The sequence below is a fragment of the Euprymna scolopes genome, chromosome 46, assembly GCF_053919585.1.
Source record: "Euprymna scolopes isolate OS-2025 chromosome 46, ASM5391958v1, whole genome shotgun sequence".
NCBI lineage: Eukaryota > Metazoa > Mollusca > Cephalopoda > Sepiida > Sepiolidae > Euprymna > Euprymna scolopes.
In genome coordinates, this window is record NC_136527.1 from 73,995,637 (window position 1) to 74,009,260 (window position 13,624).

Sequence of the window (13,624 nt, forward strand, 5' to 3'; positions counted from 1 at the left end):
AACGCATATGGTCTTAAAGAGGGGAAAATATCCAAACATGCAGGGCATAAAAATAGTCATAACTTCCTTGATTTTAATTGGATTTAAAAAAATTTAAAAGATTCTTTCTTAGCTCATCAAGCTCTTTCTATAGATACCAATATTGAAATATTTTAAGCAATTTCAATTTTTTCATGTGTATTGCTAACTCTACCAAACTTCTTCGCCAATTTTGGGTCTAAACACTTGAAACTTTAAATGTGAGAAATGATATAAACAAACAGCGTTGCAGCTCACACAATAGCTATCGCTTGTGTGAGCTGTAACATCGAGTGAGAAATAATTATATCATCACCCATATTCTCACAATTCTGAAAATTCTAATATATATGTATACTGGTTGATTGCATCTCAATGACTAATGGAAAGAATCGGTCTATGCAACCGTAATTTTTTGTTTTTATTTCTATGAATGCATATATTTTTTACGTTATTGTCTTGCGCAGGTTTTGTAATATACTCGAAAAAGTGGTCAAAAAATGAAATATACAACAAATGTTACCAGTGGCTATAAAAGTTATTTTACAACCTACCTGCAGCATTTGTTAGTGTTTTAAAGTTTATTTAAACGCTATTTACTTTTTTTTTAAGGAAAGAATATTTGTGAACATTACATTTAATTTAGATAATTATTATGCACAACTTCTAATTTTTTCTTTTCTTTTTTTTTTCCGCAAAAACTTGTAAATTTTTTAATAGGTGCTTCTGCAGTTTAATTAACTGTTTTTTCTGTAATTAACGTGCCAACATTAACTGAGCAGAAGAATCGTTTAATATTTCACACAAATTCTGTTTACATTTGGGGTGGTGTGTTGTGGCGACTGCGGGTCTCTAGAGACAATCGATATTAATAAAAAAAAAATAAAAAAAAGAAACCGTATTCCAAAACAAAATGAATAAAGGTAACAAAAAAAAATTCTAAAAGATTAAAACTTTATTTTAAAGATGATAATGTTTTAATGCTTTTGAATAAAAGATAATTCAAGAACATTAAAACTTTAAACATAATAATCAGAGAAAAATAAAAAAATTTGTGCATTTAATATATTTTTTTCATTATCTTTCATTTCAGTTACCCCAGTGTTTGTGTCTGCACATTCCCAGAACACATTGGCTGAACAACAATGTTCCTGTCAAACGATTAGAAAGGGTCACTTTTCCTGAATATCTTCATATGGATGAATTTATCTATATGGGAGCCGGATCTGCCGGCGACAAAGACAGAAAGAATTGGCTTTTTGGTGGCAAGGCTTCTAATCTCAACAGGTAAACAAAAGTTCTCTTTTTATTCAATTTATATCGAGACCAGATTTTGAATTTGAGATGTCTTTTGTCAGACTAGATGCTCTTTGGTGCCTCTGGTGGGACTTGCAGACTCTTTGGTGCCTTTGCAGAACTACATGCAGGCTCTTTGGTGCTTCTTGTGGGACTAGATGCAGGCTCTTTGGTACCTTAGCGAGACTAGATGCAGGCTCTTTGGTGCGTATTGTGGGACTAGATGCAGGCTCTTTGGTGCGTATTGTGGGACTAGATGCAGGCTCTTTGGTGCGTATTGTGGGACTAGATGCAGGCTCTTTGGTGCGTATTGTGGGACTAGATGCAGGCTCTTTGGTGTGTATTGTGGGACTAGATGCAGGCTCTTTGGTGCGTATTGTGGGACTAGATGCAGGCTCTTTGGTGCGTATTGTGGGACTAGATGTAGGCTCTTTGGTGCGTATTGTTGGACTAGATGCAGGCTTTTTGGTGCGTATTGCGAAACTAGATGCAGGCTCTTTGGTGCGTATTATATTATTATTTGTTCTTCCAATGTCGGGTCTGTACCGAATGTTATGTTATTGAATTAATTTGTATAATTGACTTTATTTAATTTTTGGACTATTAACCTCATCTTCGACTTGTTTCATGATGTTTCGGGCAATTATTCCTCTGGTGGTTAACCGCGATGGGATAGGAATGCTGAATCTTACTGCATCCGCATCAATTACTGCCCTACTGTAGATGTTGTCATCTCATCACGGTTTGGCCAACTAATCCTCTGGCCAGCTTAGGGTGGGATTGAAACTGCTACGTTCAGACAATCGTAGATATTCCGCATCTCGTCTGTCCACTGCACCATTAGGGCAGGTCGATTTGCAACTTTATTTCAGAAAATCAACATGGCGCTGGTGATGATAGTTGGGATTTGATGTGATAAGAGCATATACCAAAAATTAGATTCCCATCTTGAACAGGAAATTGAGCATTTAATTTTAAAAATCGTGTAGAAAAATGCTGAAAAAACCTTCATTTTCATAGCATTTTACACAACACTGACTTTGAAATTTCACTACTTTTATAAAAAAATCCAATTAAAATTGATATATTTATATGAAATACATTGAAAGAAAAATAAATACATGAATTATAATTTTAATTATGAATCACAAAATATCTAAACTTTTACTGCATTGATTAAACAAAAATTGTAAGAAAAAGCTAATTAGTAACTAAGTCTTTTAAATTTCACAATTCAAAAAGATATGCGGAGATGCATTACACAATATAACAACTTGATACAAGTTACAGAACCATGTATTTTAATTTTTTATTAGAGGCGATAATATAAACTTATAATAGGACTAAATTGTTCTGTATAATTTCCTTTCAAGGAAAATGAAGGTCTAATTTGCTGGCACGATGACTTTGTAATAATGTGTCTATGTCTTGCTTCTTGCCCATATACAACTTTTGGAGAAAAATCGATCTAATTTGACCAGTATGTGGCTGCAAAATTGATAGCAGTAATCTTTTTCATTTTTTTGAATTGTTCACTATTTCTGAAAAAACAACACACAAAAAAACAACAATTATTTGAAAACACTTATTTTTTATATTTTTGCAATGTAATATGAATAAAACTAACTATTGTTTGGGTAAATTGAGAAAACTAATAAAATTTAATGGATAAATATTTATTGGCCAAAATCGTTTGAATGCCCTCTTCTCTCACATCCAATTCATCTGAGTTTATCATCGATATTATATTTTCCGGAAGTAGTGCAAAAGCACTATATTTTGAAGAGTTTAAAACAGTAATTTGGATTTCAGTTAATGGTTTTGTTCTCTGAATCATAATAAAATATATTGTTGTTGGTTAAAAAAAATAAAAAAACCAACTAACTGCATACACTTGAATAATAAATTTGACCAAAATGTTTAATTTATCATAGTGTTTGAGGATAGACAACTCTAGTCCATAAACACATTAATCTTGTGGCTTATGTTAGCCATCTTCCTTGATTCAAAGGCCCAATTTTCTAAGTTAACTTCTCCACAAGAAATGCCAATAGCATACTCAAAAAGTAGCCTCTGGTCTTCAAACTTAAATTATTTGTTTCTTCTGCTGTCAGACAATGATGATCGGGAGGGAATAAACCTAGAACCCCATCTTCCAACGTAGACCCCTACTACCAGGTCTCCTTCTCGAACATCAGGGGTCTACGTTCCAACCTTCCAGAGGTTGAAACCCAATTACAGGAGACGAAACCGAACATATTATTTCTAAGCGAAACTGGAATAGGGCCGACCACTTCCCTAGATGAGTTCATAATTAACGGATACTCTAATTTAACAGCTAAATCTGACCCCCAAGATCGCCATGGGCATGGAATATGTGCCTACATTAAAGATGGCTTCCCGTGTGGCAGAGATATCTCTAGAGAAGATCCTAACTTACCATATATGTGCTTCCGGGTTGCACTTGCTAACACCACTGCATTTATATTTGCCCTCTATCGGCCCCACAACAGCGGAGTTACTATCTTTAAGAGCATATCTGAGAAAATAGACCACATCCTGTCTGCACATCCCTTGGCTAACATCCACATCTGTGGTGACTTCAACGTCCATAACGTGGAATGGCTGACCCATTCAAATAAGACAGACGATGAGGGGAGGTTTTGTCATGATTTTGCCATTACTTATGACCTCACTCAGATTGTTCGCGAACCCACCTGTGTGCCCAATACACCCGGTCAATATGCAAGCCTCCTAGACCTTTTTCTCTCAACTTCCCCTGAGCTATGTTCATGTTCCGTTCATTCTCTTCTAGGATCCTCCGACCACTCCGTTGTATCAGTTAAGATAAAAACGAAATGTAATAAGTCCCCAGACGTACCCCTCCACCGTACTGTATACCGATACTCTAAGGCTGACTAGGATAGCTTCCGTACATTCATATCTGATTTACCTCTGCACTCCATGTTTAAAAAGGAAGTGTCCTCTATAGTATCAGATTTGACCGAATGGTTAATTGTAGGCATAGACCAATTCATACCATCTAAAAAATTCCAACAAAAACCTAACAGCCAGCCATGATTCTCCCCAGAATGTGCTGCTGCTATCGCGCACAGAAATCACTTTTTCCATAGCTACCAACGTAATAGATGCACTGAGACTAAAGCTGCTTTCAGGACTGCCAGCAACCACTGTAAAAGAGTAATAAAAAATGCAAGAGAGCTATATGCCCAGTCTGTTAAATCCAAGGTAGCTGATCAGCGGCTTGGTTCCCACCAGTTTTGGCAAATAACAAATAGGATCCTGAACAGAAGTGTGCATTCTATCCCAACCATTATCAATGGACCAGAGGTCATCTCGTCAGCGTCAGACAAGGCCAAACTATTTGCAACGAACTTTGCAGCTAATTCTACCCTATGCGACGAAGGCCATCAACTCCCCATATTTCCTCCTATAAGACAGAACACGCTAGGTAACATACAAATATCCGTGCATGAGGTCGCCAAGCTAATCAAGAACCTTGATTCCAGTAAAGCAACTGGCCCTGACGGCATGCCAATTATAGTGTTAAAAAAGCTTCAACCAGAACTTGCTCCCATACTTACGAAACTGTTTAAGTGCTGCCTTAAGGAGAAGTGCTTTCCGACTCCCTGGAAGACCTCATCAGTTTGCCCTGTATTTAAGAATTCAGGTGATAAGTCATCTCCCTCTCGGTACAGACCAAGAAGTCTCCTGTGTGTTATGAGTAAGTTGCTGGAATCCATATTAAATAGAGAAATAGTCAACCATCTCAGCAGAAACAACCTTCTTAGTGATACACAATGTGGTTTCCGCTCTGCAAGATCTACCGCAGATGTGCTGACGGTTATATCTCAGAGGATTAGTGAATCTCTTGACAAAGGCTTCCTTTCTAGGGCAATTGCTCTTGACATATCAAAAGCCTTCGACAAGGTATGGCATAAGGGTCTACTTCACAAGATTTCCAGCTACGGTATAACTGGAAATGTTTTCTCAATCATTAAATCATTTCTCTCCGATAGGCTCATAAGAGTAGTGGTCGATGGACAAAAATCAGAGGCCTGCAGTATTAATGCTGGAGTCCCTCAGAGGTCAATCCTGGGCCCAACTCTCTTCCTGATCTACATCAATGACCTCCCTAAACATATACTTATATCATTCGTTGACATCTATGCTGATGACACGACCATCTACGGCAACACATCAAAAGCTGTAAATGACAAAGTTCTCTCTGATTCTCTCTCCTCTGATCTCGAGCGCGTGGTTCAGTGGGGGAAGACGTGGCTGGTTACCTTTAGTGCATCTAAAACCAAACTCCTATCCTTACATCATCAATGCTCTTATCCCCATCTGGCATCAATTGGGATGGATGGCTCTCGTCTGAGAGAGGCCCCGTGTTTTGACAAGCTTCTGGGTTTGACCTTTACTCCTGATCTGAAATGGAACATGTACATCAAGTCTGTTGCCAAGGTCGCTGGAAAGATGGTGGGATCCTTCTACCGCTCCAGAAGATATCTCACTACTGATGCAATTCTCTATCTATATAAAAGCCAAGTACGTCCAAGGATGGAATACTGCTGCCATATCTGGGCAGGAGCTGCTAAAAGCAGCCTATCCTGCCTTGACAGAGTACAAAATAGACTTTGTGGCTTAGTTGGGGGTGCCCTTTTCTCTACCCTGCAACCTCTCTCCCACAGAAGAGACGTTGCGAGCCTATCCTTGTTTTATCGTTATTTTCATGGCAGGTGCTCGTCTGAACTCCAACCTCTGGTCCCCCCTTGCCAATCTTTCACGAAAAACACCTGTCTAGCTGAATTCACCGTGAAAAATTTCCCCCACTCTTTATCTGTGCCTAAATCAAAACGTGGATTCCATGAACAAAGCTTCTTTCTTAGAACTGCACGCCTGTGGAACTCTGTTCCGTCTGCCTGCTTCCCACCGAACTACAACTTGGATGTCTTCAAGTCCAACGTTAACAAATTCCTAATGAACCGCCCCCTTAAGTAAACACTTCATCAAATCTCCACACGAACGTAATGTACTTGCAATAACCCTTATCCCTGAGTGGCTCCCGGGCCTTGATAAGTGGTGACCACTGTGTAAAAAAAAAAAGGGACACTAATTTTTTAGAATTCTACTTGAGGCAAATCTTGATAATTATTGATACAAAGTTTCCTCAAAGAACCAGTAAATGTTGTTAGGCTTTTTGTTGTTCCATCAATTAATTTAAAAATTGCTGTAAATGGCAGTTCTTCTAGTGGAACCTGAACATTGGAAAATTTGCATGTTTTCTGTCTTGCACTTTACTGCAAAATCTCACATCTGAAGACAGAAAGTTTACAGACAGATATAGCAAACAGTTTGTCTAGCTGTTCCTTCATTCTTTTCACTTTGATTGCTGCAAGAAATTTCCTGTCAATCTGTTTGGCTCTCTTATGGCAAAATATATTGACCTTCTGTCCTATATAATGTTACCTTAACAAGAGAAATTGTGGATTGACTGCTTGCCGAATACTAATTATTTCCTTGGCAATTAGAAACCTCACTATTTTTGTATCTGCTGTCAGATAATGATGATCGGACGGACACTAATTTTTTAGAATTCTACTTGAGGCAAATCTTGATAATTATTGATACAAAGTTTCCCCAAACAAACAGTAAATGTTAGTCTTTTTGTTGTTCCATCAATTATTTAAAAATTGCTGTAAATGGCAGTTCTTCTAGTGGAACCTGAAAATTGGAAAATTTGCATGTTTAATAATAGAGCCAGATTACATAATAAACACCGATATATTATTTTATTTTCCACAAAAAAGGAACATAATTGCAGGTAAATCTATAGAATTAATTTTACTTCCTTGTTAGAAGTACAAGTGCAGATTATGTGCCTTGTTTGACAATTTTCTGTCTTGCACTTTACTGCAAAGTCATCACATCTCAAGACAGAAGGTTTACAGCTACAAGAAGATATATCAAACAGTCTGTCTAGCTGTTCCTTCATTTTTTCACTTCGATTGCTGCAAGAGATTTCCTGTCAATCTGTTTGGTGCTCTTATAGCAAAATATATTGACCTTCTGTCCTATATAATGTTACCTTAACAAGGGTAATTGTGGATTGACTGCTTGCCAAATACTAATTAATTCCTTGGCAATTAACTTAGAAATGTCACTATTTTTTAAGTGGGGATAACTGTTTTCGAAGAAATAACTAAACTGGATGACTTGTCGTGAAGTTGGGGGTGCTGTTTCATCCAAATGACAAGGTGGACCAGCAAATTTTGTGAACCACGGGTTAAAACTGAACGTCATGCTTTTACTGACATTCTAATCTGAAAAGTAAAATAAATAAATGGATTATAACTGAAGGAAACTGTATTAGGCTATCTTCCAGTTTCATATGTAAAAAATAAGTGCTAATAATGAAAAACTTTGTAGAGTTGAATTAGATGTATTGAAGAGAAAGGACCAAACCAAATCAAAGGCATAGTAGTTTTTAGTTTAGAAATTTTTAGCAGATTTTAGCTCTTCCTTCAATAACATGAACTTATCCATAAAAAGATTCATTCTTACTGTGGCTGTGTCATTTTAAACGAGTGTTTAGTGTTTAAAAAACCAGTGCTTGTGCATCTATGTTACCATGCTATTTTTAATAGTATTTTCAAGTTAAATTTAATTTTTATTAAATTTTTGTTTATTAAATTTTTAGGTGAAAGTACAGAATAGTTACAATACAACCTCCTTCCCATATTAAGAATGGCTTTCTAAATAACAAAGTTATTTTAGCACAATAACATAGATGCACAAATAACAAAAAACCTTTAAAGGAGTTTCCTTATTTACTCGTATTAATCTTTGTGGGTTATCTGATTTTAAAACTATAATTTTAGAAGAAAAACACTGCTTTAACAATTATTTCCTAAAAATAAAAGAAATTAAAATTTGATACTAATTTTCTGCGAAGTATTTTTTATTAAGTAGAAAAACTTGAAAATTTACGCGGTTATATTTCGTAAAGAATGTGTAGAATAAAATTGTATGGACTATTATTTATTTATTTTTTTTTTTCAATATAAATATATTTTAATAAAAATTTCAAATAGAATTTGATGTGAAATATTATGTTGGTGCAACCTAATAGAAAAACACATTAAAAAAGATAAAACAAATAGGGTTAAATTAACTGCGGACACTTGAAATTTAATAATATATATTTTAAACAAGTCTTTTTCGTTTTTCCTTTCAAAATAATTAAGCCTAAATCGTAATGTTTTCAAATTAAATAATAAACAAACGTTAATTTTCAATATCAATAACGAGCGTGTTTTGCGACGGTGAAATCTAAAATGTTTCCATCCCCCAAAAAGTTCCTGAAATGAAAAAGTGAACTTTGGTCGCTATTATTTAAAAAACATAGAATTAATATTTTTATTAATTCATTATCCTCACTCATTTTATTTAAAAATGTAGTTTAAAACATATTGTAAATAATGATTCCATTTTCTTAACAGTACGAACTGTTTTGATGACGGGACGTTCTTGACAAATTCACCGAAAAACTTTTAATCGCTTCAATTTTTCAACTTTTAAAGTCATTTCCTCGAGCAAAGATAACGATTTTGAGAAAAATATTTTGTGTAGGTCTTTTTTCTATGTCAAACCCCAACTATCATTACCATTGCCTCATCGGGATTCCAAAATCAACCTGCCCTATTGCACCATAGACTCCGAAGGGCAATCAAGGTTGGATTTTTTGAGCTTATAAATCCATTTTTTTTTTTTTTTCCAATGCCAGGTCTGTACCAATATTATAATTTTGAATTAATTTGGAATTCTTTTTGTCAGTGGGTTGAGATGTTTGTGTGTATACATATTTTTTATGTATGTATGCGCCTACATGTGTATGAGTGCGTGTGTGGCTGCATATATATATATACACACATATATGTACCATATATGTGTGTGGTATGCATGTGTGTGTGTGATTGTATGTGCGTGTGTGTGTGTCATGAAAAAATATAAAAATCTGTACCGAATGGACTGAAAATCACTTGAACTTAACGTTGATTGGACCACACAACACGCTGACCATTGGCGACAAAATCTGAGAATTACATTTCTCTGAAAAACACATTCAGAGACATTAGATATAAAATGTTCTCCAGGATAACCCTTCACTTAAAAAAATATATGGAAATATATCTGAAGAGAGCTGTACAAATCTTGAAACGCGTGATAAAAATATTCTAAAATAGAAAATGATAAAAAGCTGAAAACCCCACAATTGTTGATGGCTACACTCTTTTAAATACACATTTTTCTCTGGTTGGAACCACACAACAATCACTTTAAATATATATATATATATATATATATATAAGTAATTTTGTATGCTTTATTTTTTGTTCTTCCAATGCCAAGGTCCTGGATATGACCTTAAACTATATCCGATGGTGAGGCCCCACCTTGCGGGCTTTGGGGAGTGTGGAGCCACCCTTTAATTGCCATTGCTCCCAGGTCCACTCTGACCCGGAGTGGTAGTACCTGTTAGGGTCCCAACTATGGGTTAAATAGAATCTGACTTAAAAATAAAAATATTCCATTAAAAATCGTTCCTCAAAATAACTAGATTCGGCATTAAATAACCTGAAAAGGGTTGATATGCCGTAAAACAAAAACAACCAACCAACCAATCCAATGCCAGGTCCGTACCGAATTTTATAATTTTGAATTAATTTGGAATTCTTTTTGAGATGAGTAATTTTGTATGATTTATTTTGTTTAATTATTTGCGGACTTATTATCTTCATCTTGTACTCGTTGTTTTACCACCACTGACGAAGGCCAGAGGAATAATTGATCGAAACGTCATGAAACAACAACTATAAAAGATGAGGATAATAGTCCGCAAATCTATATATCTATAAAAGTGAAAGTGTTTGCCTGTCTGTGTGTGTGTGTCTGTGTACATTTCCCTACGCACTAATGTGACATAATGCGGACCGAGCGATGCCGAGTGACCTTGCTGTTGAGCGATATGAAGAAATCCAGATTCTTAAGCTGACAGCTTGGGGTGGGAATCGGGGGTGAGGGGTCGCCGCCAGGCATTGTCGACCTGGGAGTGACTAATAGCTCCTAATTACATGATAAGGAACACCTCAGTGCAATGAGGGTTAAAAATGGGGATAGATAACGCCGGACGGAGGAGAAATCAGGGAAACAGAGAGAGGGAGGAAATTCAAAAGAGGAAAAAGGAAAGGGAGTACAAATTAAAGGAAAGAGAGAAAGAGTGACTCCAAAAAGGTGGGAGGAGGAATTACTGATTTGATAAAAACAAGACACTTGGCTAATTGGTGTCTTTTTTTGCTGATCCCTTTCCGTGGACTGACGGTAGATGAAGAGCGGAGAACTTGGTAAAAGAAACAAAACTGCCAGCCCCCTAAGTTGCATGACTAGGCCAGTGTGTAATTATTATTTGTAAAGTCGAAGACAATAATCAATTCTATGTTAAGAAAAACCAATTAAGTTTTGACTTTCTTTTCTTTGATTGGAACGCCGTTGTGAATGCAATATATTTCTCCGATAGCCCAGGTGACGGTTGGAAGCTGATTTGAAACAGAACCGGAGAGCGACCGACGGCGAAGATGAATTCGACCACTAGACGAAACCACGGGTAACGCCACAGGTATCGGCTACAGGTGCATTTCAATCACGAGCCTATGCACCTGAGCTGAGCTGCACTGGAGGGGTTACACTAATTCTGTCAATTTTCAGTCTACAGACTCGAAATTTGATATACAGGGTACTGAGATTTGGGAAAATCGATGTGATCAGTTTTCGGCCAGGAATTTGGCTGTTAAGGGGTCAAAGTTCAACGATCTGACCTTTGAGAACTCTACCAAACTTCTCCGACAATTTTTGGTCTAAACACTTGAAATTTTAGATATAGGTTCCTTGGACATGGATCTAATTTAATAACTTGATTTGAGCCCAAAACAAATTTTAAGGGGTCATAATAGGGGTCAAAGTTTAAAAAAATTGACCGCTTTTTTTTTTTTTTTTTGCTCAACATACACTTCCAAACACCCGTGCAACGCCGGGCTGAAATGTTAGTAATTAAATAAAATCAATTAGATGCAGGCTCTTTCAAATTTCACTGTATGTAACTAAAAATACAGTACCGAGCGTATTAGTTTGGCTTGCATGAGTTCGTTCAGAGCACATTCCATTAAAATCATTTCCACATAGGCTAGTTTGTGATACCTATTACTGTTATTCTTTAGTTAATACTTAAATGTTTTTGTTTTTCTAACTTTCAGAAATAACCAGATCTCGAGGAAACTAGCTTCCTCTGCTGCGGTCAACCTACTCCGAGCCCTGAACCATCATTCACTGTCAACCATGAACGAGTTTGTAGTGAAACCGATCACACAGACTGCGCTTTATTCTAATGTCCAAACCGATGTCAACCAGAACGGGCCAAGCCCGCCCAGGTATGACCTGAGCGCCCACACCTATAAACTTATTGCTGTTATTGAGCACCTAGGTGATGTGGTCAGCGGCCATTTTGTTTCCTATCGGCGGTGCTCGCCCACACAGACTGGCGAAAAGCATAGTGAGAAGTGGCTTTTCACGTCGGATGCCGTAGTGAAAAAGGTCAGTTTGGCGCAGGTGATGAAGGCCGAGGCGTACATGTTATTTTACGAGAAGGTCTGAATGGAGAAAAGATAAAACGGAACAGAAAAGAACGGGGTGGGTGTGTATTTGTATATAAGCATGTGTCACCTTTTTTTCTTTCTTTTTTTTTTTTTTAACATCACCAAGAATTTTCCCACTCAAAATCATCCACTTCACAACTTGTGTAAAAAAAAAAAATGCTTTATTAGTTTATTAGTTGTAAAAAAAAGGTGAGATAATATTACGTAACCCTTTTTTTTTTTTTTTTTTAGTATTGTTTTATTTTTTTCTATATTTTTTATTTTTCAATTTTTTTGCTATTTTATATTTTGCTTTTTTTTTTTGCTTTTTTTTTTTCTTTACATCACCAAGAATTTTCCCACTCGTCCACTTCACAACTTGTGTAAAAAAAAAAATGCTTTATTAGTTGTAAAAAAGGGGAGATAATATTACGTAATCTGTTTTTTTTTCAGTATTGTTTTATTTTTTCTATATTTTTTATTTTTCAATTTTTTTGCTATTTTATATTTTGTTTTTTTTTCCCTATTTTTCTTTTTTCCTAATTGTTTTTTCTTTTTTAATCTTTTTTCCTATTTTATATATATTTTTTTCTATTTTTCTTTTTTTCCTATTACAAATTTCTTTTTCTTTTTTAATCTTTTTTCTATTTTATATATTTTTTCCTATTTTTCTTTTTTCCTATAACATTTTATTTATCTTTTCTTCTATTTTATAAATTGCTTTACTATTTTTTCCCCCCTATTACAAATATTTTTTCCATTTTATATTACATTTTTCTAGATTTAATTTTTTATCCATATTTTATATTCTTTTTTTCCTTTCTTTCCTTGTTTTTTTTAATCTTTTTTCCTATTATAAAATCTTTTTTTTTATTATATTTTATTAGTTCCCCTTTTTTCTACTTTTTTTTCTTTTCTCCCATTTTATTTTTTTTTTTCTATTTTTTTCTCTTCACCCATTTTATATTTTTTTTTCTATTTTTTCTTTTCTCCCATTTTATATTTTTTTCTATTTTTCTTTTTTCCCATTTTATATTTTATTTTTTTTTCTATTTTTTATTTTTTCCCATTTTATATTTTATTTTTTTTCTATTTTTTTCTTTTTTCCCCCAAATCAGAATTTTTTTCTTTTTTATATTACATTTTATTATTTCCCTTTTTTCTATATTTTTCATTTTTATTCTTTTTTGCATTTATTTTCATATATATATATATATTTAAAATCGTACTGATGATGACTGGTTGCTTTCATTCTAATGACCGAAGGAAAGAATTGGGCAACATGAATGATTTTTTTTTTTTTGTTTTTTCTTTATTTGGACGATACTATTAGGAATTTATACTTTACAAATGTTTATATATATATATATATATATATATATATATATATATATTTGTAGTCATCGACATACAGTCCTGTTTCGTTGTATCACAACTCATCAGTGTCGTTAGACTAGCATCTCTCCCAAGCCAAGAATTGAACCTAGAACCGTCGTTTGACAGTCGGCAGTTCTCCCTATATATATATATATATATATATATATATATATAATAAAATCAAGTAAAATTATATAAATATTGTCTGTGAATCAACCAAC

The 13,624-nt window shown here is 34.8% G+C and overlaps 1 protein-coding gene across 3 annotated transcripts in view; it reads left to right on the forward strand.

Annotated features, from left to right (window-relative positions):
* The window catches only part of LOC145271400 (ubiquitin carboxyl-terminal hydrolase 30-like), an 85,761-nt gene that overhangs the window by 62,012 nt on the left and 10,125 nt on the right, over nucleotides 1–13,624 (forward strand). The window contains exons 7-8 of one of the 3 annotated variants that reach the window (XM_080126934.1): nucleotides 1,112–1,305; nucleotides 11,649–12,081. In XM_080126934.1, coding sequence (XP_079983060.1) covers nucleotides 1,112–1,305; nucleotides 11,649–12,045 — 591 coding nt within the window. In that variant the 3' untranslated portion in view covers nucleotides 12,046–12,081. The remainder of the gene's footprint in view (nucleotides 1–1,111; nucleotides 1,306–11,648; nucleotides 12,082–13,624) is intronic. The other 2 variants (XM_080126935.1, XM_080126936.1) reach the window with 2 other exon arrangements.